Source organism: Semicossyphus pulcher, unplaced genomic scaffold (assembly GCF_022749685.1).
Source record: "Semicossyphus pulcher isolate SPU_LCO1_2020_fin unplaced genomic scaffold, fSemPul1.0.p SCAF_12, whole genome shotgun sequence".
Taxonomy (NCBI): domain Eukaryota; kingdom Metazoa; phylum Chordata; class Actinopteri; order Labriformes; family Labridae; genus Semicossyphus; species Semicossyphus pulcher.
In genome coordinates, this window is record NW_027211626.1 from 4,221,193 (window position 1) to 4,247,484 (window position 26,292).

A 26,292-nucleotide genomic window follows, 5' to 3' on the forward strand; every position below is an offset into this window, starting at 1 on the left:
ATTTGAATTGCCTAGGCCAGTTGGAGTTCTTAACATACTATTAGCAGTAACAGTCTCTGAAGGACTGCTTAGGAAACAGAAGAGGAGTTTGTACTGCATTCAGTTTTATCCCTACCCTACAAGAAGGCTGAATTAGTTAAAACTATAATTTATAAAGACAGGCTGGCAATAAATCAAGAACACTTGGTTCTTTTTGTTGCAGAGTTATATTAACTTGTAGGATAAATACTCTTGTTTTAGACCAAACACTTTCCCTGTTGTTTAACAAATGCTCATATCATTGTTCATAATAAATCCGCCGTTGACTAAAGAATCCCAATAAAAGGATTCTTTGTTTCCTTGTCTCTTCCAGGTGACGGGAAACAAATCCTGTGTGGTCTTGGCGACAGCTCAGTGTTATTGTACAAGTCCTCCCTCGCTGGCAGTCCAACTGTCTACACAGGTGCATGAAGTGGACATAAGTACCCATACCTTGAAAACCTCTGAGTTACACAGCCCTCAGCCATCCCAGCTGTTTTTAGCAGTCCATTAAAATGAAAACCTGTTGAAGTAATGCAATATTTATTATATCTTACCAGTTGACTCATCCAGAATCATGATCACATTTTAGAGCTATTCAAGGCTAAGATCTGACCTCTGATTTTGTTTTTAAGAGACAAGTTCATCCTCAGCTTGGATTTAGGGCTTTCTCATTTGGGCTATTCTGATTAAAATACTTTGAACTGGATCCATGGCTTCAGATCAAAGACCTCCGGGAAAACCTAAATATTCAATTACTCAGCTTTCAATGTCAAAATAGTAGATAAAGAGTTTTCTATTACCAGAAAGGCACACTCTGATTTATTCCCAAGCTTTAATTTGGAACACCCTGTCTTTGTTTTTGTAACAGTAAAATGTGGATGATGAAACCGAGAAAATACAAAGGCCTGATTGTCTTTTGACACCAACTAGCTTTGAGCTAGTATAGAAGTAAACTCTACAAATCATTACTGAAGATTAAGGTGTTAGTAATGGTGGTCGATTCTGTTTCCCTGCCAACCATGCCTTGCTGTAAAGAGTTCATAGAGTGGCAAAACAAATATCAAGCATCCGTTTCAGCGTTAACAAAGTCTCCGCAAGGGGGCAGCAGAGATAACAGGACAGAAGTTCAGGTGACCAGTAGGTCAAATAGAGCCTCTTTTTCTCATTCTGCCTGGGTCTCTGAAAAGTACCATAAAACTAAATGTTTCAGCCAAACACTGTATTTCCAGGTCAACCTTAAACATCTCTATTAATGCAGGACATGACAAGCCAGTGAGCAGTGTGAGCTGGAGCCTCAACAGACAATGTTGGCTGAGTGCATCAGAAGACCAGTCACTAAGAATCTGGACCAATGGCAGTGCGGAGCCTGCTATTATCATGGTAAATTTTCCATCAATTGACAAGCACACACTTGGACTTTGAATAATGGAATGATGACTGAATAAATCCTCTAAAATAAAAACACAAGTACAAGTCCTCACCATAAAAAAACACTGAAATGAAGACCAGCCTGAGCGACCTCATAATGCAAAAATGTCCTCACTCTGACGATCTGAACGCAAATTAGTTTAGAAGAAAACAAAGTAACACGTTACACGTGCTGTACATATTTGTTACTCTCACTCCTGTTTTTCAAAGACCCCTTTAATGGCTGGATGGTTTTTGTCCCTAACTGCAGGGTTGTAAATGAGGCCTTGATGCTGCTCTTGAATGACAGTAAAACAGTGGTTGCTACTGTATCCACAATGTTTTGCTTTATGTTGTCATGTGTTACATGTTGAATTGCCTTGTGGAATTAAAATGAGATATCCAAATTAATTGGGGTTATGAAATTGTTTCTTGGCTTAAAGACAGTGGTTCTGACATTCAGAGCAGCATCTGCTGGACTCAGAGCATCCAAAACTCTGATCGTACGCAGAACCTCATGACTTTATTGGGTATCACATTTAACAGGACAGTCAGAAGTGTGTCTGCTTCCCCATGCCAAGTGAAAACTCTGGGGTCTTCCCATAGCTGACGCTAACCATCCCTGCTCTGCTCCATTTAGTGGGATAGTTTTGAGCCTTGCCGGGTCTGCAGCCTTTCTTGTGAAACTACTTGGCCACAAATGCAAATCTTTTAAAGGACAAGAGATCTGACGGGGTGAGCCAGCATAACAAATAGCTTTACAAAGTTATACTTAAACTCTAGAAAGAACAACTCTGAAATGACCCACATACTGTTGGACATTTTCAGATGTCATTTAGTTCGTAGATCTGGTAGGTATCCATCTGGTTGTTGTCCCTGATAAACTTCCCATTTGCAGATGCAGTTTGTCGGTTAAGAAGGACGAGATTAAGAGGATGATATTTTTCCTTGAGTTCCCTTCCCTTTTTCCACAGTGTGAAAAACTTGAACTCAATGAACTATGAAGAGACAAAAATGAGAAGACACTGTATTTGAGTGTATCAGGGATCTGAATTGTGCATTTACTTGGCTTTAAATCGCCATCAGGTAACATGGAGCACGTGTTTTTCAGGGTTCTTGTCTGCATGTTAGCATTATCGGCGTTCCCAATCTTAAAAAAAACCCCATCTTGCATCATGACTCAAAAATAACAAGAGTTAAGTTTGTTTTTTTCTCCCTTTTCTTTCCTCCATTAGGGCGACGGTTTGTTCTCCAAACCCATTAGAAGTGCTCAGTTTTATTACCTCGACAAATTTGTCCTCCTGGCATCAGGACCTTCTCTATACTTGTACCTGTATAATGTGGACATCAAACGGGACGACATCAAAAGGTAATCCCAAATTATTCTAATGGAATTTGAATAAGTTATAAGTGTGTTTAAATAAACCCAGTGAAAACCCAGAAACCACTGAAATATGGGGGAAAATGTGTTACTTTTTTTGGTAAGCTATTTTTCACACAATTGAACACTTTGACAGCAATTTGGTCAAAGTAAGCCTATTAGTCTAATGCAACTAATAGCAGAAATGCAGGTTCTTAAAGTGCTAAGGACAATGTAGCTATGAGGAATCAATAATACTATTTGCTGCTAAGGCCTCAAATCCTACATTAACCTACTATGATATGATCTTAGTTGTTGGGGTGTGTTATATTATCTTAAGATACATCCTCTAAGGCTGCAAAAACATTGGCCGCATGTAATCAGGGATATGTTTTATTGTTAGAGAAGCCTCATGACATAAATTTAATTATTAAATTGTGTAACGCAGTAATAACAATGGCATACACTGAAACCTCAGAGCTGAACAGAAGCCAGACAGTCTTGTTGGCCTTTGACTAAATTGTGTGTGTGTTGGGGGGAGGGTCTCAAGAGAACAATTCTTGCACGGTAAAAAGGGCTATTTTTCAGAGATTTGATGAAATCATCTGCCACTTTTCTACTGTGCCATCTATTGCAACATTACAACATTGCAATATAGGATAAAGGTAAATTATCTTATGTAACTTATTTAGGGTGTAGTTCTCTGAAACTTAAGCTACCTTTATCACAGATTTGATGGGGTTTGGCTTTATGTCGCCCTTTCTTCAGACACTGCTGGTCTCACACACTGGACTGTGTATTGAAAACTGTCATGGCTTATTCTGAACTCCAGTGAAATGACAATAGAGGGCCTCCATACTTTCTTTTAGCAGTGTGTGTTGCTTGATTGATTCTAGTGAAGAGTTGTTATGTTTATATGTTGATCAAATAGAAACATTTATTGGTTTAGAAAATTATGGGTCTTCTTTTTATTCTCAGATATCATCAACGAAGCGTCGTCGAATTGGCCAGAAGCATTACGACAACTTCAGCGACAGACATCACTGCCTTGGCTGCGATAAATGATTTCTACTCTCGTATCCTTTTTCCTCTTTTTGTTATTATTGTTGTAGCAGCGGGAGGTGTAATGGTTTAGACTGAAGCTGAGGAGGGAAACTATCTCTTACTCGGAGCATCTCGTTGGACCACTTCCATGTAAACCACAGTAATCAGTCTGTGCTTCATAAAGTCTTCAAATGTTGCCTTGGGGCTTCCACTGTCAACTTTACCTGTTAATTACCAAGGTGTCTTTAATTTTTCAGGAATGTCTGCATTCCGAGCCCTTGTTAGGATTTACAGAGCACTTACTCTCCAATAAATCCACTGAACTGGGCTGCGTTGGGATGACTGAGTCCCTGTCAGGAGTTATTTCTCGTAAAGGTGCTTTACAATGCGCAGGTGGAAAATGCATACAGTGTTTACCAAAAAAAGGATGTTTAAAGATTTTATTTCCTCTATAAATTCTGGATTTTCTGTTATATTTTATAGTTTTTATCCTTATCTTTGAAAAGTAAACAGAGTTTAAACAAAGGGAGAGTCTTCCTCACTTCTTTAATCATACGGAAATGCCACAGAGCCATGCAGAATCAGGGAAGTTGACACTCTTTGGATAGATTTTTTTTATCAGTTATATGCTTTGTCTTTACCTTGGAATGCTATGCTTGTTTTATGAATTATACAGTACAAGCGAATAAGACTAAAACTTTGTGATCATAAATCTAATTACCAGCAGGTCTATACTTGTGAATAACAGAGCTCATTTCCTTAAAAGCCGTCTCAGACATCGTTCTGGTGTGTGCTTCAGATCGCTCCATTCAAGTGTTTGACATGAACAAGGGTAGAGTTGCCTCAGAGCTGCCTGATGCCCACAGCAGAGCGGTCCACTGCATCACACAGAACAAGGTATGGACATTTAAATGTTCCTGTAAGAAGGAAACAGGAATGTTTAAGTTTCCTCTACAACATAAAATATCCCTACCGGCTCTGATACTGCCTAAAATAGGTTGTCTGATATTGGCCAGCATGCCAGTCTATACACCAATCAGATACCATTATTTATTAGACCCCAAATGTGAGTCAAAGCTGACAAAAATGTCAGCAATTAGTGTTTTTCCTCCAATAATATGTATATTAATTTAATACACTGCTATCAGAGTGATTCATAGATTTGACCAGTAAACAAGTTTAGGTATTGGGAAGGGGAAATGGTATCGAAACACCTATATAATATATTATCTTTTTTACATTCATAATGGGATGTAACTTTAATAATGACTGCATACAAAGTGACAAACACTACATGAAAGTTGTTCAATCTCTGGTCGATGCATTGAATCTGCAGAGATATGAAATTGTGAAGTACACAGAGCAGCATTTGATGTTTCTGATTATTTCAAACAGATGTTGTTGGCCGCGTCCCTTGGCCTGAAGTGACAAAACAAAGTAAAACTTTTAAGGAAAACTGGACACCGTTGAGCGAGTTTAAATTCTTTGGTGTCTGTGACTGATGAGAAATAATTTAGTTAAAATATCAGCAGTGTTTTTTGCCTGTGTGTCCCGCTGTCACCTCATTCTAAACTAAGAACGTTTACCTTTTCTTTGCAATCATTATAATTTGAAGACAATTCTTATGCTTCTGAGGTTTTATTTAATGTGCTTTTTCTCATTTGTAATTTAACGAACTTTTGTGAGAGGACAGACTAAGCAACATTTAGACCTCACCTACACCGCAAAATCTTGCTTAGCTTGGCATCCGTTGGTAGTGTGAGCCCCATCTTGCATCTGACTATTGAAGGGTCTACTACTTGGCAGATGTCATACTGTTACATAAGACATCTTTGAGTGTTGCACGAGTTACGTAAGGCACAGATTGTCTTTGAGGGAATAAAAGCGTTAGTTTGTGGTGTGAAGGAAGAAGGTCATGGTTAAAAAAAAAAAGTCATGGTTACTGAAAAGTTTCCATGACAGACAGACAGGACCTGCCATCAGCAGTATCATTCATCTTGCTGAGTGTTTGAATGTAAAATCCCTGGTGCATCAGGATTAAGACTGCCATAGGAGACGGCAGGAAGAGATTCAGAGCTGGATGATGGCCTTGGAGTTAAGCTGTTCCATGATGTAGTTTGGGTTTATGTGGCCTTACTCCCTCATCACTGTCTTGGACCAATGTGGGCCCAATTTGCTGGTGTCTAACAAGTAGACAGCTTGGGCCTGTTTCCACATCAATTATAGTGCTATGAAGAATGTAATACTGCATCACTCAAAATGAAACTATAAATACTGGTAATAAATTTATGCATTCATGCCTAGGTTTTCTGCGAAGTAACTACATTTCGGTACAGCTATCACATTTTACCGAGAAATGAAGGTCCTGGTTTCTCTCTGTATTCAGTCAGTGAATGTTTGCCAGCTTAGCAACTGCAACAAGACCATCTATTTTGACAGATTCTTATATAACTTATTGGAATACAGAGAAGTGTGTATCTGTGCAAGAGAGGTTTGTACCTAGTGACCCTGGGGTATTGACTTTAGCCACTTCTACATGTTGACCTGTGCATACTTGACTCTCAGGCCTGCCTGGATTAGCTGGACAAACTGCAGCTAGTGGCATGGATTAAATCCATTAACCCATTCAACTGTGATGCACTCGTACACACAGCTGACTCCACTCCTCCAAACCAGAGGTGCCTGTTCTTTGTCACGCCAGGCTTTTGTGTGCCATACATTGTGGAAAGCCTGCAGAGTGTTGTTTCAGCTTGGCTATTGCGTCAATGTGGGGTCCTCCGTCTGGGTGCCTGAGGGCCTTTTTGGATGGCCCGGAGGGTTAATACCTGCGGATCAGTGGGATTGCCCCTGCCTGAAGACTGCACACATAACATCACTCTTCCCCCCACTTGTGCTTTCTTGTACCGAGGCGGACCCAACTTCAGGAACTGCAGCATGTGAAGCCGCTTTTCCCACTTCAAATTTCCATCGCCTCTCTGCAAGGTTCACCTGGAACTCATCAGAGCAGAGGACTTCTCGGAAAAATGGAACTGGAAATGCCCTCTCAGACTGCCGTTCTCACACTCTTAATGGAAATCTAAACAAAAAACACCCCCACCACTCTCTATCCCCCCCCACACACACACACACTCCACTGTGATCGTCTGATAGCTTGGTGTGAACGTCGTATATTAATTGATGTTTTGATACACAGTGGAAATAATTTATTTATCGCTAAACCTTCCTGAGTGTGGTCCATAAAGACGGAAAATTACACACAAAGACAATTTAATTACAGTTGTTTTTTCTATTCCAGTTTTCTTTCAAGCCCTGATGTTTAGACTTTTTCTTTGATGTCACCAACCTTTTGGTACTCCCAATTTCAGATATACAGCATTCAAACTTTCCAGCACTGGACACTAAGAGAAGCTGATTTACAACCTATTTCAGTCAGGCATGTGCTGACTAGTCATTTTTTCCTCTTTGTGTATATTTCCCAGGGCTCCATGTTCAGCTCACAAGCACCGGATTCATACAACCTCTTCCTCACAAACGCAGTCACAGATGGTATGAAGATCTGGGACCTCCGTACACTTAGGTTTGTATTTTTATAGTCTATTCTGTTGAAAGGGTAATCGATGCACATTAACTGTGAAAATCAGGTCAGAAAACAGCTGTTTGTCCATTCACATCAACTCAATACTCCTGTACTTCGTCTTCATGCTTTTCAGAATAAAAGAATAGGGTACAAAATCCGGCTGCACGGTGGTGCAGTGGTTAGCACCGGTTAGCGCTGTTGCCTCACAGCTAGAAGGTCACTGGTTCAAACCCCGGTTTGGGCAAGGTGGGCCTTTCTGTGCGGAGTTTGCATGTTCTCCTCGTGCCTGCGTGGGTTCCCTCTGGGGTCTCCGGCTTCCTCCCACAGTCCAAAGACATGCTTGTAAGGTTAATTGGTGACTCTAAAATTGCCCATAGGTGTGGGTGTGAGTGCGAAAGGTTGTCTGTCTCTATGTGTCGGCCCTGTGATTGACTGGCAACCAGTCCAGGGTGTACCCCGCCCTTCGCCCAATGGCAGCTGGGATAGGCTCCAGCCCCCCTGAACAGGATAAGCGGTATAGATAATGGATACAAAATCCCTGAGCAACAACACTGGTGGCATCCAGTAATGCATGACAACTTATACGTTTACTTTTCATTATATTTTGGACACTTGGTTAATAGTGCTTTCCAGAACAACTGGCATTCAATTCTGAAATTAAAGTGTTCTGCCATGAATACAGACAGCCTATAAACAACTGAATGAGCCGCTGTGACAGGTCAGCATCAAATGATGTTCCTACAACATCTACAGTATGTATAGAGACTCTTATGTTTATTACTTTCAACTACTATAGTCTCTACTTAGACCTCACACTGGCTGAAGAGTTCATTAATCAAATCTGACTAGATTATCTTAAAACAATAACCGTTTAAGCACATTTTGGTAGAAATCATTCTGACCTTTATTTCTCTGCTGTTCCTGGAAGTGAAAAATTACTTTATATTCAAATCACATCAACATTTTTTCTAACTCAAACATTCCTCAGTTAACGTCTGAATCGGCAATCGTTCAATTTCCGAAAGACGTATTTGAGTATATTGTTCTTTGGCCCTGAGTAGCAGGTATCCATATAAGGCGGATAATTCAAGTGGGCCCTCTTGGATTGCGAAATGTTCTTTTTGGCCCAATGCATGGCATTATTGAGTATTTTGTTCTTTCATGTCTGAGACTGCTTCCATGTTTTAACTCCTCATCCCAGACTCTATCAAAACCTTATTGCTATCTGATAAATATTTGTGCCTGGTTTCCAGGTCAAACTCTGGTTCTGAGAGCTGTCATCATGCATCCCTCAGCACGTAGAGTTCCTCTGAGGTGAAACATATGGATCCATGAAAACAAATGGGGGAGCACGTTCCCTTTTGTCGGCCCTGTTAATTTTATGTCCCTCTTTGATAAACCTTGTGTCCTGACTCTGTATAGCTCGTGATCACAAGAAGAGTTACAGCTCCCTTATGTTAATATTTCTATGTAAGCCTCTCAGCTAATGGAAGTAGTTGCGTCAGTGCAAAGTTTTATGATCGTTAGAGTCTCCTTATGATATAATAAGGCAATATAAAAACAGTCGGAACAATTTGTTGCATGAGTAAAGCTTACATAAGATCTTCACGTGAGTTCTGCATTATAAACAGATTATTTTGTTCAGGACTTCATATCGAAAACATGACGAAAGTTTTACTAGTTATAAATACAAATTGTATTTAACTGATTGGTTAAATTAATCTGAATCTACAGTACTTAGCTACAGTATGATAACGTCATTCTCCTATTATAGTGTGCTGAAACTGTATAAATGGCTAAACATTTCTACAGATATTGAGCAATTTTTTACAGACGTTATCAAACTTAACTGTTGTGATTTTTGCCCAATTGACCCAATCTGTTAATATATCAAGGAAATATTTAGATTTGTAAAGATAATTTTGTTTATGCATTAGCTAATGTAAGGATGTTTATCCTATCAGGAGTAAGCTTAACTGAAATGTGTAACGATTAAATAACGTATAGACCCGTCATTCTCTTACAAAACCTGAACAATTCATTTAATATTCTTACGAAGTATGACATCCACATTTTGTCTGGGTCATGGAAACTTTATCTAGAAAAAAAGAAAATGCTATGCGGTCAAAGTCGTTAACAGAGTCATTTTAAGACTTAATAGTGCTTGTCCATAAACACTGCTAATGAAAGAGTTTTACTTACGTCCATACAGTAATGGCCATGGCTATTGCACAGCACCATTTAATGGAATAGTGTTGTTATTGGACACACAACTCCATTCACAGAATCTCTCTGTTTGGACAAAATTTGGCTTATAACCATATTATGTCTTTGATCAAACGGGAGAACTTCCAGATATCCCTCAATAGGAAATGTACTCAGTGGAAACTTCTGGAAATCAATCTTAATTTAATTTTGCTCTGCAACCCGCGCACTTCTTGTCCTTTCCTTTTCAGACAGGAACACAAACATGCGTGATACCCATGTGGATCCATCAGGATAGATTAAATAACGGTAATGGTTTTTGAAAGTTTGACACACTTCAGGAGAGTTTTATAAGCAAAATAAACCACTTGATTGGCTCACCTCTCGTATTTGCAAATGATGGGTTTAACTTTGGAAGGCTCTCGTTTTGGGGACACCATAGTGTAAAATCAGTCTCACTCATACTGATTCGTCAGATAGAAAGAACAGATGTTGGTCTGTTTCTCTTTAGTTCAGCTTTGTATTCCCCTTAAATCTGGTGGAAGTTCCACCATCTGATACATTTAGGCATAGAAACACATGTATATACATAATGTATTTATAAGTAATATCAAATAGTACAAGAAAGGCATGCTTTCACCTGATTTGCACTGACACAGTTATATTAGGTGAAATGTATGTTTTGACTGCATATATTGAGCTATGATTAGCCTGCTGATTACCTCTGAATACCCAGGTGGATTCAGTAACATTATAGGCTCCAGTTTAAGAGGATCAAACCCTCAAGTGCAGCCTGTGTTTGTCATCAGGCGAATACCACAAAGTCATCACTCACACAACACTGAGAAAGTGTGTGTGGGGGATTCAACCCGGCATCCCTTCTCCCTCAGTCAAAACATTAGATCTACATTCTGACCTAGAAAACCAGATCAGTGTTTACGCCAACGTGGTAACCTGCTTCTTATCAGTGTGATGGTGACAGGTTGTGTCAGCTCTCCTGCTGACCTGAACGTCCAGACAAACTAAAGGATTTACAAACAGAAACTAAAGTGTAAGAGGTCTGAGTGGCTCTGACACAGATGATAAATAATCATGTCGAGTTAAAGTATACTTTAAGTATAAGCTTACCTGAACAAAATAAGTATTTACAGTATGAATTTGTTTCCAAACATCACAATTTTTCAGTTTTAAGTCCTTTCTGCAAAGTCAAGGCGATGTCTTGTCCTGTGTTGATTGTCTTGCCTCTATTCTTCGCCACAAGATTGGATAGCATACACTAGCTGTTAATCATGACAACTCTGTTTTCTGTCTGGATTGTAGCTGCCTACACTCACCCCCTGACCTTTCCAGCAGTGTTTCTTTTTTTCTCTTCAGTCAGGTGGCCCTTTTGGCTGCACTGTCAAGACCCTCAAGGTTTTTGGCTGAACCAAATAAGTCTAATGAGGAGTTACATTTCACTTCACTTACTTTATTTGAGGAACGCATGCAAAGAAAAAAATCAAATCTGGCATAGATTGAATCCCTTGACATAGTCTCTGCAAAAATGCAGCGTTATGGAGTTTATAATGTTTGTATTCATTGCTTAGCAATTGTTTTCACTTGCTGACTGGTATTGGGGGAAAAATTCAATTTTTTTCATGGGCACCAGTGACTGTGACCTACTTTCAGTAAAGCTTAATGACATTACCATGTGAATAAAAAAAAGCATTCTGTCTGAGCCCTGCCCTGCCAACATGCCAGCCCATAGAGACCCTAGCTCAGCTAGCTGTTAGTGGCATTGTAAAGACATTACATGCTGCTGCAAAGCAAAACAAACGGCACATAAGTTGCACAAGGGGGCCATTCGTCATCTAAAACCTTCTATTTCCTGTGTTTTGCTTGAGTCATGCTCAACTTCTTGTCTTCAACTGGTTCGGATGTTCGTAAAAATTGAAGTTTGCAGAGTGACACGACGCTTCTTAACTTCTGCCAGATTTCTGTATGTGTCCTAAGATAATAAGACTACTTCTTCATTTAAAAGATCACTGTAACAAAAAAGAGGTTCGACAGTGCCAAAGCAGGAAATGACACCTCACCTGTACAACAATCTGCGCTAAGGGGTTCTCACTATTCCTGCCAGAAACGAAGACATCTCTCTTCTTTAACAAGAGTTTTTTTTAGATTATAGTATTTTTCATTTTCAATTATATTCTCATAAAATCTACATGATCTATGCTTTTGACTGTTGCCAGATATGATATATACTGATTTAATCCCCCAAAGACCTAAACAATTGTATAATGTAAATACTCAGTGTCACCTTCTATTTGCATCTACTCCTCAGGTGTGTGCGCCGCTACGAGAACCATCTAAATCGCTGCCATCCATGCTCTTCAGCATTCTCTCCATGTGGACGGTTCATTGCCACAGGCTCTGAAGATAACTGTGTAAGCTGCAATACACTCGTCTCCTTTAGTTTCTCTCTTCATTTGATTGGATTAATATGATGATCAATATTTTTTTACATGGCTTTTGTAAAATTGAAGAGGATGAAACAGCAATTAAGGAGGTTGTCCATCAAAAACTCCAATAACGTTAACTCCAAAACGTTATTCACTTTTATGAATCTGGGGCAGTGACAATAAAGAGGTTGTAAAATGTGCTAATGTGGCATTTTAAAAGTGTTATTATAGAATATGTACTTTATCATGTCACTGTATATCATTCTCTGGTCTGGAGTCTTTGATGAATCTGCTGCTCAAAATACTTTAACACAGAGGAGCAGATAAGCTGTGCTCTTTTTTGTAATTAGTCCACCAGAGGTATAAGTGGTCAAATATTCTGACTTACCACAGGGAATTATTGTTTCTATCTTACTTGACCTTATAAAAATGAAGGAAAGGCAGCATATCTTTATCAGTTTCACCTCCATTTAAGGTGAGGACTGTGTGCGCTTGACTCAGAGGTTTTTATTTGGACTTGAGCCTTTTTCCATAAAAGTCAAATTCAACATTCATGTTGAAGCAAAACTATTTAATTGCTTTTCCAGACTGTGCCTTCTACTCGCATTCAAGACAATTTCAGAAGCCTGCCTCCCTTTTCCGTATCCATCTCTCTTTCCTCCCGGTGTACGTGCTTGTTGAAAGTAGTGGAATAATATATGCATGCCGCTGGTTATTATTAATTATGGGGACTCAGCACAGCTCAGACATTTGAGAGCATCTCTGTCGAGATCGGACATTTCCAGCGTTTCTTGGAAATCGGGAGAGCGTATGGTAGTGAGCTGCACCGTATTTATTTGTAGCTGCCCTGAGACTTCCATAAGCCAGACACATTTGTACTTGTCTCAATATATCAAAAAGCAATCATGGAAAAAAGGGATCTGAATTCCCTAAAAAGACTCCCCTGATCATATTACACATTTTCCAATAAACATAAGGCCAAAAACTGTCTAAGTGGAATAAGATTTCAGTGTGGGCGATATTAACCTGTTGTAGGTTCAGTTGAAATATGTGTTATCTTCCCCTGTTTTGACTTTTCCTCTTAAGATCTGACACAAAATAGATGATTTAGAACATAGCAGCTTTATTTTTCAAATCTTTAAACAAGATGTATTCTTAGTGATTCCGTTTTCATACCCAAGGCCCTATTGCCTCTGCTCTCTGCTTCAGTTACTGTTAAATAAACTGAATCGTCTGGGGATCCATCTCATATGAAGGCATTCCAGAAAGAAGCGTTTATCTACCGAGTATCTAATGCCCTAAAAGGCACCACACTCGTCATATGCCTCAGACAGGACACACTCTCCCCATGGACTGTTTGACAGAGCTCACTTGAGTTTTTCAGGGAAAGTTAATACAAAGCAGCTGCAGGAATCTGATGAGTCGTCGTCTGGTAACGAACATCACCACATCTGTTTTATTCTGCCATCATGGCTCTGAAGCAAACCATCCTAAAAATTGTGTCTGATTGTATTCAGAAAAAAAAAACTGGGCCAACAAGCTTAGAATGTATTTAAGTATTTTTTCTAATATTTCAAACACAAACAACATGCAATGTATTTTTGTGCACCAAAAGTGTTTAATACACAATGACTGAAGACTTGAATGATTAGTAAGACTTTGACGACTACAAAGAAAGTAGAAAAGAACATTTAGTCTGAAAGTTTAACTCAATTTTACGTAAACGTTATCAGCCTTGCTGCAGTGATGTAGGAGTGTACCTCTGAGTGTTTTAGTACACTGTGACATCACTGTTGGCTGTGGTTACAGGTGCATTGGGGCAATGTGCCTGTAACCACCCAGAAGCATTTGGGTTTAGTCCAATATTTGGGATAACTCATTCTGATGCAAAATTGCAGGATTTTTTGTGTCTGGCAACTGATATCACCGAGAGCCAAGTGTTTGTTAGGGGAAAAACGCTGGATGAATAAATATCCAGGAGAACAGCAGGTAGAGGGGCATGAAAACAAAAAGGTTTGAAAAGTGTGGGATACTTACCCGCTACCTAGCTTGCAAGTTCTGTGCACTGTCCACAACTGGCACAATTTATTTCCATTGTCGAAGGACTTAATGTTTAAGAAACACATATTAGTTTAGGCCCCAGTATGAAAAAATCATTTCAAGAATACCTTCAAAACAACTTTTTGTCACTGCTGGGCCAGATACTGGTGTATGAGTCACAATTAAACCAAGACATGTGTGACTAAAAAACATTAACATCTTACTGAAAACTTGACTGTACTGTACAAGATTTTTAAACAACATCTGCTTTGATTAAATGGGAACTTCAAACAGGATGAGCACAAAGTTTGACCTAAAAAGCTGAAACCACCCCCAAAGCAAATCTGCATCTGTTTGAATCTGCATGTGTCTGTTCATTGACTTTGTATGCAATGGTTTCACATCTTATATGTGCTTCTTATTTAGTCTGAACACACTTACATATTTTATGTATGACACACCTACAATGAGCTTTCCTCCAAGGGTCGACTAAACATATTATATAGTTTGATCGTGTCCTTCATCCCTGCATGGTTATGACTGCTTTTGTTCATGCATGTGATCTCGTTTGTTTCAGGGTTATGTGTACGACATCCGTAGCAGCAGCTACCTGCACAAACTTCAGAGACACTCGGACACGGTGCTCAGTGTCACTTTCAACCCTGCCACACCAGAGGTAAGTTTTGTCCTTTACCTTCCGTGTTTGTGCTTTTACTTGTTGTCTACCATTCCTACCGTGTCCCATCTCACACAACTGAAAGATCTCATTATCGAAAATAAAGCATCAGTCAAATGTCTCCTCATCCCTGGAAGTTATTAACCAGAGTAAATATTGTGTATACATTTAGTGAATGTCTTATATTCACTTTCGCTTACTGACATCAGACATCATACACCTAAAGAAAAAGAGATGTTTTCCCTTCCAGTTGACCTGTAGTAACTCTGCATAACACCCCAGGGGACATGTTGAGGCATCAGTGTTAACGTGTGTTTACCCTTCTCTCCCACCCTGATTCTGCATACGCATCAAAAGCCTACTAAATAAGACGTTTAGAAAGTTTGCCCCTCAACACACCATAGCCAGAAGGTTTTTTTTTGCATTCCAAATATAGCATCTCAGACAGGTATGGCAGAGAAACGTTTAAAAGCAAAGATAAGAGGTCATATCGGAGAAGTCAGTCAGAGGTCATGTCTTCTTCAGTCGAACACATTGCTTCATCTCTTAAGTGTTATTGTAGGTGTTTTAATGATGTGTTTTTTACTTTGGTAAAGTCAAATTCACATGGGTTCTCTGGATGCAGCAAAAACACATAGATCACTTTTTGATCATGAAGAATTTTTTCCCCCCACAAATATGTCAGAGTCAGTCTGTTACACAAGTCTGCACCATCTACACTTGCTCTTCACAAGTGTTTGTAAAGACGGAATGATATCCTCAGGCTGAGGTCAAATAGCAGGGCTTACTGAGACCATCCCGAAGTTCAGGATGGTTAGACTTTCTGCCACTGACCTCAGAATTTCTACAAGTAGCCATGAAAGAATTGTATACATATAACGACTGAGCATGTGTGGGATGGGTGCAGCTGTTTGTAATTAAGATAAGATAAGATAAACTTTATTGTCCTCAGGGGGGAATTTTCCCTGGCAAATAGTGCATCATACAGCTGCATTCCTTACATTGTGTATATTGTGTGTGTGTGTGTGTTTCAGTGTGTGGGTGCTTACATCAGTGCATACTAATCCTAACAGCACTGCTGCTTGCATCTACAAACACTACAGAGACAACACACTTTTCTAAATGTTATCCTCCTGGACCAAAACCATTTTCATTTAAAAGGAAAATCCCCCAAATCACTCTGTGGGTTTAACCAGTGGTGGCCAGTTTGTAGTCCAATCAGATAATGTTTCCCTTTCTTCCGCGCCATAACCCTGTGGGATCCAGTGACTCCCTTTGTGCACTGTGCTGATCCACTTATATGACCGGCTGCCTGCAGGGTTGTTCCAGACTGTGATTTGCTGCAAAGTTCCACAGTGGACAAAAGATGTGTGCAGGGTTTTGCTTGTTAAGTTCAGGGGCTGCTTTCCAACTTCTCTGTTTACTGATTTTTTTGTTTTACTGGATCCCTTGTACTTTGATGTTATGCCCCTTTTTGTTTAACTGTCTGAAGGGATATAACCGAGTCAAAGTTTATATTGATTGTATTATGTGTGACAAATGGCAGAATGCTTTGAATGCTTCAGTTTGTTGCTGTGATGTCTTTATTTCAGTTTGTCCCCATAATGAAGATTGAGCAGGTTGCAATACTTTCAATCTAACCTTTAAGATCTCCGTATACATTCAGAAGTCTTTCCAAAGAAAACAGTAAAGCTTAGCACAAGACCTTATGTAACTTGAATTGCCATTACAGAAGAAGAATTTACATGCATCTAATCTCTATAAGCAGATATCTGCATGTGATTATGTCTGCAAGGGAGAAGATTTTTCGTGTGAAAGTTCTGGTTTCAGTCCGTCTGTCGTATTGTCCAATCGCCCTTTAGCAGACTTAAGTTGTGTGCAGAAAGACAGCATGAAAAAATGAAGGCACTGCATCGGTAATCCTGCATTACTGCAACACATGAGCTGTAGTTCGACTATAACGTTTTATTATGCTCTATAAAAATCTGCATCTAAGTGACGATAACAATCTGATTGGGACGTTTCTCTCCACTCCTACTCCTTTCTCACATCTCAAGTTGCTAGTCTGACTGTAAATAATGACGAGCACCCAAAAACAAAAGGCTTGGCTTGGACATCTTATCTATCTCTGAATAACCGAATAATAAGCCCCCAGAGTCTATATTGTTGCCAAAAGTTGGCCCATGGGTTCTGGGATTACAAGATCTCCGGAGCATTTATTACCGAGCAACAGTTCTGTTTGGAAGTTTCATTGTCCAGTTAATGATTTTCCTTTGTAGCTGTTCAAACCAGTAGGCCTACTTTTTTAAGAGAAACCTTTTCACTAAACAAAATCACATCCTTTGCTGGACGTCTCATGAGAATTCTCGTTGACTGTCTTTTGGACTGGAGGCACATGTTTTAAATCTGCTTGTCCATCTGTGTTACTCCATTCAGTTAAGCTTTGCAGCACAACGAAGCCTTCAGATTTCCAAGTCTGAAAGTGGAAAGTTTGATCCATGGCCATTTACTGGCTGACTTGCAGTAATCTGCAGAGTATGAAGACACACTTCATCAGTCAGAGCATGCTCGCTCCACATCACTGCCTCTGCACATTCTGCTCTATGTGATAGGACATGAAGTCAAAGGGCCTGAACATTAATTATATTTTTGCTAACACAGGTTATAAGGGGACACAAAAAGAACATTGCTTTAATTTCTATTAGTCAATATCTATGATAAGTTATCTGAACACTCACTACAGTTGCAGTAACACCATTACACATCATTTCCACATGGAAATCTGGAAATATTTCACTCCAAATGTGCAAATTTGTGCCAATAATCAAAACTCTGACTCTGCATAATATCAGATTGTATCAATCTGGTCTTCATTAACAGTTCATCTCCTATTGGCTGTCACTTGTTTCTGTTCTCAGATCCGTGTCACTAAACATCTCATACTACAAGAACCTGCCAAGATTTGACCAGATTGAGGTCGTAAAACTCACAAATGTATGAAAAATCTGGAGGGCTCCAGAGGGTCTGGAGCGAAGTCTTCCCATTTAAAAATCTGGATGTCCCCATGAGCACATCGTAATCCAAAGTATGCTTGAAGTAATACGTTTCTAACATAGAATTTAGCATACTTGTTTACTTTGGTTCGTTTTCATTTTAAGCACAGAAGCTGCTAATGAAGTACACTTGCCTTATCATACACAACAATTACCAGCAGTTCTGTAGTTTTTTTTTTTTAATTAACTCTCAGCTTCAGTGTTTGTCAAGTAGTTTTCTGAATGCAATTAGCAGCAGCTGGAGTCGGTCTTGTGCAACCACCAGCACACAGCTACGTGTTGTCCACCCGAAGGGAAAATGCTTTTCTGATCAGTGACTTCGGTGAACTTTCCCTGTTGCCTATTTAATCTCTCTCAGGACCTCTGGAATTATTTGCCCCCAAATTAATTTAAGGCTGGTTTTGCAAAAAATATTCACAAAATTATAGAAGACTATTTACAAGACCATTCAACCATATCACTATGATTTCAGAAGTGGAGGGAGGGAGTTGTCGCCAGTTGTCATAGAGAGTCTGTTGACATGTTAGCTCAGGAAATGCTATGATTCGGTCTGTAGCACTTCTAGGATTTCTTGTCCGTTTTAGCTTAAAGTCAAAAGTTGAGGTTAATTCTTCAGCTCATTACTTACTGTGGAAATATGTGAAAAACATTCCCATCTAAGGGTCCACTTCCAAGCCCTTTTCTGCACTGTATCACTAGCTCTTCATCTGCAGATGCAGTTTGCTGACTTGTCATGCAGATGGATAGTTTCAGAACAGAAATCTCTCCGTCAGACCCATTTTACGCTCTAATTACTGTAAATTATGTAAAAACTCCCCGCCCTAACATATTGTTTCTCTTTGAATAACAGTAGTGTAATAAATAATAGCTGGCTTTACTCAACTCTACTCTGTTTGTACTGGTACTATCAATTTCTCTACTTGGGGATACTCTGGAGATTGCACATCCTTACTGGCAGGACTGTTAGGACCTCTCCTTCCCAAAAACATAAAAAAAATGTCCCCAACCTGTGCTCACCTTGTTTTTTGGCCATATTCGAGGGCCAGATGTTCTCCATATTTACTGCTGTGAGAACCATCCACAGCAAGGCACAGACAAGATAATGCAATGCATATTTTCCACTCATGTTTTCCATCCTTATACTTAAAAGACCATCAAGCAGGCAGATCTACCTCTGGGGTTTATTCCCTCAGGTTTATTCCTGTACTTTAGTCTGTAATGACAGATCCCAACTTTGCTGCTTCACTTTGTTGTCTTGTAAAATCTTGTGGGATTTTAAATGGCATACCTCTGTAAAGTTTTGCAAGCTCCCCTCTTGTTGGACCTTAATGTGTTTCTGTTAAACTAGAAATTTTAGACTTATTTTCAAACTAGTCAAAGTAAGGATTTAGTATCTACCAGTTGACTACATGAGGGCGTTCTCATTTTTATCTATTTACTGATTTGCAAGACGCAAATGAAGCTGTATGCTGTTTGAATAGAGCCTGAAAACAAGGTGGTGATGCTCCATCTGGAGCGACTTCCTCCTATGAGTTTTGGTATTTAAAAGCTGCAGGATGATACGTGAGGCAAAGAAGAATAATATGGCCCTGAGGCGAATCAACAGTAACTTCAGAGAAACAGGTTACTGGGTCAGAGTAATGAAATAGACTTTATGAGGCGGTGCCCTATTTAGGTTACCCAGAATCCTGCACTGTTTCATCCCGAGCTGTCGATAGGTCGAATTACATTGCTCCACATCAGCTGTGGAAATGTCTTTGTAGCATTTGGCGAAGATAAGCTTATGGATTTTTGTGGACGGAGGAGATTGTGTAGACTCGGGTTCTAACGTTTTTTAACCCCTTATTTGTGTAAGAAGAGATATTGAATGTTCATGACCAGCAGATACGCAGATATTAACTGAAATGAATTGAAATGAAAAATGAGAAATTCCCTGCTTTTGTAATGACAAATTCTGTTTGCTGAAATAAATCTTATACTAATACATCTTATATTAATACATCAGTGTTACAGTGTCTTTATGATGTGTCAGCCATTCTTTGATATGACTTATACGCACAAATTGGGTAATGTGTGAAAGTTGTACATTTTACCTGAAGAGAACTAGCTGGACTTTGGTGCTGTAGAAGGAGACATTTACAAGCCACGGCCATTAAATGAAAACAGCACTTTCACTTTGAGTATAATAAACCAGGAGTGCTTGTTTGCATTTTGAAACGCTTATATTGAGTTTCATGTTAGCTGAATCAGCGATGGTCGAGAGTTTGCAATATGACCCGAATTAGGCTTGAAAGCTACCAAACAAAAGAAAAGAAGTTTTAGTGATCTAGCAGAAGACCTGTCCAAGAAAAGTCTTTGTGGTTGAAAACAACCTGTGAGCAGACTTTCTAAGTGTTCTTGTTTTAGTATCCTTGAGCAAGTCATTAAACCCTCCCTCTGATCCAGAATCAACTCTGCTTCACTCTAACACATCCAGTCAAATTTTTAAATGCATACATGTGTGTATTTTGGAAGTGGAGATGAAAAGACATCCTCTTTTAATTACAACAACAGAACCAGAGTGAAGCAAGAGGTGTTAAAGTTTTGGTCCTTTGATTAAGTGAGAAGTTTGTGAACTCGTCCCCTCACGTACTTGAAACCTCATTTGCACTTCATGTGTTGGACTTTGTGCAGGACTGTGACCGCTCGCTGACACAAGCAGCTGTCTCTGAGAGTTGACATGTTCTATGGTCCAAAGTAGGAGGATGAACAATGAGTGAATCATCTCGTTGGCTTTCAAACTCACTGCTCTCTTGTCTCCATATGTCAGGATGTATCATCTTTACTATTCACAGACAAGCAAAAAATATTGCAGCTGGCGTCCCACTAGACCTTTTTACTGTATCTTCTTTTTGTTCTTTTTGGCCATTTGGCATTAGAAAAGCTATTCGCACTCGTTAGTCCCTTTTTTATATATTTAATCTCTTTGTGTCCTTTTTTCCAAACCCCTAGAGAGCAAAGTGATCTCTTCTTACTGTGATGGCCAGACAGCAAATACAGAGATGGACTCTGCTGTCTGCTCCAGAATGTCACATGAGAGTGAGACACAGACTGAGCTGAGACAGCCTCTCTGGAATCAACTGGCCTGTGCTCAACACAGCTGGAACTACAATGAACAGGAAGTGAGAGAATAAAGAGTTTTGGTCCAGTTTTTTTTTTTTTAAACCTTTCACATGTGTTAATGGACCGAGGTGTTAGTTAAAATGCAACAATATGTGTAGAAGTATGTAGTAAATTGAAATGACATAAAGGCAGGTTAGATATGAACATTTAGAGCAAATATTATATCTCTAATAATCAAAATGACATGACCTGGGGTTTATGAGGGGAAATTTTAGTGTGATTTTTTTACTTTAAGAAAGAGCCAGGATACTGGTTTCCTCTTATGCTATGCTATGCTAACCAGCTGCTAACTCTAAGAGAGGAAAGCCAGCTTTTATTTTCAAATAACCATCATATTGATTCATGTAGAAATACAGAATCTAGTCAATGTTGTCTTGTAAAAAACAAATGTTTCCAAAGAAAAAAAATTGACCAAAGGAAAAATGTATGGTGCAAACTTGCCTTCAAAAGATAACCAATGTTTGATATGCAGTATTATTATTATGCAATCACTTGGCCAATCGTTTAAACTTGCTTTTAAAATAGCTGAGCGCTCAGACATTTTCGTTTCGTTTCGGAATTAATAGTGTGTTCTGTGATTCTGTCAGCCTTAATAAACATTCGCCATACTTTTTATTTTTTATTGTTCCCTGCTTTTTGCTTTTTTTTTGCTTTTTTTTTTCCAAGGAAAACAAATTCCAAGTGCAGCTTTTCAAGCAAACACGAGGAATGCTTTGGATTGGATTTTATCTCTGCTTTATGTAACACTCACTCAGACAAGCCGGTCCAGAGCCTCTATAAATGAGATGTACCTCCGCGGACTGTCAGAGGCTGGCTGGAGGGCAGACGGATGAACAGGCAGAGTCTGAGCTGGACAGATACATTTACACAAACTTTTAGTATTTGGATCGTTTTTATTGCTGTAAGTAAAAAATTTCGAAATGAAAAAATGTCTCCAATTCCTTCGCTTCATTTTGTGACCGCTTTTACCTTACTATCAGTTTCCTAACTAATAATTTGTAATAATTGACTACAGCAATAGATATATAACCCAGCTGGAGTGCTGGTTTATATTGAGCTTTTTTCTTCATACTTGTAACACACCCCATTAAAAGTATTTAGGAAGACATTAGTCACAGCTAATACTATCACCACTAGCAACCGACTATACATTTCTCTCGCTGACAGTTCGTGTACTTGTTAGCTCAACAAACAGGTGACCTTTGTGACCGTCTGCCCCTTTCCTCATCCCTCATGTAGACCCTCCTTTCCCCCTCAGCATGTACAGTGCAGAACATCCTGCTATGTTGGCATCGGTGGAGTGTGTGCTCTACAACTGATGGATGATATCCTTTGGGAGAGAAAACACATTGCTCCTCATATCTTCAAAGCCTCCCTGACTGTTCACAGAAGCTTCTGCAGACGGACACTTTGTGTTGTCCTGGAACGTCAGCATATGACAGAAGTCATGACAGAAGAAAATACAACCCCATTGCTTTCTTAATCATCTTTTTTATTCCTGCTTTGAACTATTGATTTGTGGGGGGTTTTTTTCCGTGGTATTGAGCCAGCGCTGCTGACTAGAACTTAGATTATGAAACACGTGTGACACCCCGTGCAAATTCCCAATCTAATTCATGATCCCAGAGTTCCTACAAAGTTTGGAACGCGACTTTAATATAATAAACAGAAAAACAAACATCGTAATTCGAGGATTCAGCCAACATTTTCAGCGTTGTTTCTCGTGCGTGATCTAAAGGCCAAATGCTTAAGTTAAAAACATATGCTTGTGAATGAGATGAACATCTTTATATCAGAGTGACAGGATTGCATAAGGATAGCAGATCTTGCTAATAAATCTTAAAACAGAGATCAAACCTATGAAATCTGTGTTTCTTAGAAGTGGGATTTTAAGGAAAGTCAAATATCTCACTTGCAATGGCCCAGCACGACCTCATGCTGTATGTCTACAGTGCATCAGCTCGCAACAAGTTCAGACCTCTGACCCTGAAGGTCGCCGCAAACCTTCAGTCCTCACCGGATTAGCTCCAGTCAGCCTCAGTGAACAGAGGTTGAAGGTTGCAGAGATGGAATGTGACTGATTACAGATGTTTGCTTACATAAAATTCCACTACTCTTATCACCTATTTAGAAGATTTGTGATTTTAACTCCACACTCCATGTTTACATGGAGGAGTAATAACTAGGCTGTTACACAGTCTGATGGTTTTGGATGGAAGTTGATGAAGAGAGCTGTGGTTGCTAATGGAGCTGCTCTCTGACCCTCTTAAGTTTTAAGTAGCTATTTCAGCAGCCTGAGGGAGGGACCCAGACAGCTTGGCTATTGTTGATTAAGGTCATTGAGCAGGAGGTCATGGTGAAAGAAGGCTCCTTGAAAGTAAAAGGGCTGGTGAAATGAGCTGTCAAACTGTCCAAAACATTGTATATGCTAAAAACCACTAGTGTAACACATGCTTGTGTAGGGGTAACGTGTTTGTGCTTACTCTGCTGCCTTTTTGGAGGATTTGTCGGGCTTCACGCTCACTTGGAAATCTTCTGCATCTATAGAAAAGAGAAAGCACAGATCACATGTCAGTTCAGTCATTTTATGCTTGAGTCATCCTCATGCCTCGTCTATTTTAACTCCCTTTCCCAGCACAGGCATCTGTTTGCTGGTAAAAGATGATTTCTCCTGCATAAAACCGATTTAGTACATGGGAAAAAATGTTGGACTATTGTTGTATCAAATGTGGTTTTTATCACTGCTTGGCAAGCTGTTGTTTTCCCAGATTGCTGCCGTTAGTATACTTTAAAAAGATACTTGGTCTTTACAACCAACTAGAAATCTCTGAAATCAATGCTCTACTGCAGATCTAAACATTCACAGATACATTACCATTTATTTTGTATTGTTGGGTTGTTTTAACCAATTTTTCATCATGTAGGAATTTCAAAGCTTTTTAGGCCTTTAGGTGGGGTAGAGGGCTGTTCAATTAAACTGGATTTGAAGCAGTATGAAATTATAAATGGTGTGTTATATGCTCTGTCTTTACACATCCTGTATGCTTAAAAATAAAGGGAAATTAGGGCCTTTTCTTAGCATTGTCCCACCACATCATATACTCTTTACTTTGAGCAGCTGCATGTATGAATATTTATCGTGTTCCTCGTTCTGGAGGGATTGCTTTTGCTGCTGATTGGCTGTCAGAGTGTTGAGGTAATGCTCCCTCACTGCTCTACTGGCTGATAGAAACAGATGAGATAATCCTCCCTTCTTGAGAACTAAAGTGAAGAAGCGATTGCGTGCATGTGCTAGTCTGAGTGTTGTGTGTGTGTTTGCACATCTGTATGTTTAAGTGGGAGTGCAGGGTGTGGGTTGATGTTAGTTTATGGATGTGTGGGTGCCTTATTAATCTGTTGACTCAAGTTGACTAACAATGACCAACAATGGCAGGAATCTTGAGCCCCGTTTATGATTAAACAAAATTATATAACAAAGTTCAGGCCGGGCAGCATCATGTCTGTTGTGATAAATGGCAGGTATGGATCTTGACCTCAGGGATGCGTGTATTTTACAAGGCAGCAGGTGTGCTGTTGTGCAACTTGCTCCTCTAAATAGAGGGCCGTAAAAAGGAGCGTGATGTTTGACAAAGTTTCTGAGAAACATCATCCACTAGAAGCTGCAAACTGTCTATCGCTGAAAAAGAAAGCCAACAGGGAAGTACCAAAAACTGCAGTTCCTTGAGCGGCAACTGAGGGTAGCTGCAAAAGGGAGTCAATCCCCAATTAGGCCCCATATTAAAATGGCTATAGCTTTTTTTCTCTATTCATAAGAATTGAGGGGGGAAGTTTTAAACAACTTATCCGTTGTAATTATACTGAGGCTTAAACTAATTCATAATTAGGATCATGGCTGAGTTAGACAGTTGGGAACCGCAAGCTGTCTGCTAAGTTTCACTCCTGCTAAAATCGAGATGTAGGTGAACAAGTGACAAGTTCACTACATTCAACACGCTCCCTTGGATAGGGTCATTCATTCTGAAACACACTGGTTAACTAGGTAATTCGCAACTAATAATTAAGCACCAGACATTGTCTGTTTAGCTATGATAACTTGTTGATTGCCAGGCCCTCGCCCCTCTCCAGCGCCATCCTCTCGTCCAAATATGGTCACTCCTGGCTCTAAGAAACAAGATGGCAACAGCCAAAATGTAAGGAGCTTGAAAATGACAGTTGACAAAACAATGGCTGACATCGTGGTGGCTACACCCTATTTATACAGTCGATGAGTTAAAGCCTAACATGTTATTTGTTTTTTCCGTCTCTTCCAGCTGCTGACGGGGACACTGGATGGAAACCTGCGACTGTTTCAGTCCAGCAGTGGGGCCAGTGTGTCTCATGACACCAGTGCTGCTGTGTAGAGCATCCTCAACAAGACTGAGTAATTACACCAGGCTGCTGCAAAGAACATGCAGGTTTCATTAAGGCAGTTCCAACCCCCTGGCTAAGAATTTACTGGTTTAGGAGAACATAAAGGTTTTGTTTTTGAGTTGTTAATTAAAGGAAGATCAAGTAGAGATGCGAGTTTGTTTTTCTTGTTTTATGTGCTTATTGTGTTCTTTTACTTCTGTGTTTCAAATGTCAAGAGGAACCACCCATCTGAGCTCACTCTCTGTTAAACTTCAAGTATGTTCATCATTAGACCGGTTTTCTTTTGAACAAGATGCAAAAGATGTCAATAGTTTAATTGAGCAGTTTTTCATTAAACCACATTATTGTGATTATGTGATTATTTACACCTAGAATTACACATATTTACACATAATGTAACCAAAAACAATTTTAGCCGCAGTAATTACAAACCGTTTTCCCACATCCTTAATGGTCAGGTTTTGTTTGTTCAGTCTAATAGATTCACTTTTATGTCACTGGATGTTGCCATTATTTAACAGACCAGCACACAGAGCAATGACATCATCTGGGTGCAACCTCTTAAGCAGCCAGAGTCACAGATGCTACTACTGTTCCGACCGACACACCCGTCCGCATTGTTTGTGCTGTACATTTACTCTTCTCTGCCTCAGTCTCAACAAAATGTCAACAACACTCAACTGTTAATGGAATAAAACATAGGACTCTAAAGCTGAAGTTTAGGCCTGTGGTTTAAAGTCTTCTTAAGTGTCCATCTGTTTTCTACAGATTGTTACAAGCATTTTTGTATTGGAGATATGTAGGTGTGCCTCAGGGTTCAACTTTAGGACCACTTCTGTTTTCAATTGAGAATTCCCTGTCGATTTTTCTACATGTTGTTACTTACAATAAAACAA

General features: G+C 39.5%; 1 protein-coding gene across 1 annotated transcript in view; it reads left to right on the forward strand.

Annotated features, from left to right (window-relative positions):
- Window positions 1-25,386, forward strand: part of wdr27 (WD repeat domain 27) — a 38,206-nt gene extending 12,820 nt beyond the window's left edge. Inside the window, exons 16-24 of the mRNA XM_069659225.1 lie at window positions 353-442; window positions 1,280-1,401; window positions 2,664-2,797; window positions 3,767-3,864; window positions 4,608-4,729; window positions 7,312-7,409; window positions 11,938-12,040; window positions 14,673-14,771; window positions 25,297-25,386. Coding sequence (XP_069515326.1) covers window positions 353-442; window positions 1,280-1,401; window positions 2,664-2,797; window positions 3,767-3,864; window positions 4,608-4,729; window positions 7,312-7,409; window positions 11,938-12,040; window positions 14,673-14,771; window positions 25,297-25,386 — 956 coding nt within the window. The remainder of the gene's footprint in view (window positions 1-352; window positions 443-1,279; window positions 1,402-2,663; window positions 2,798-3,766; window positions 3,865-4,607; window positions 4,730-7,311; window positions 7,410-11,937; window positions 12,041-14,672; window positions 14,772-25,296) is intronic.
- The last annotated feature ends 906 nt before the right edge of the window (window positions 25,387-26,292 follow it).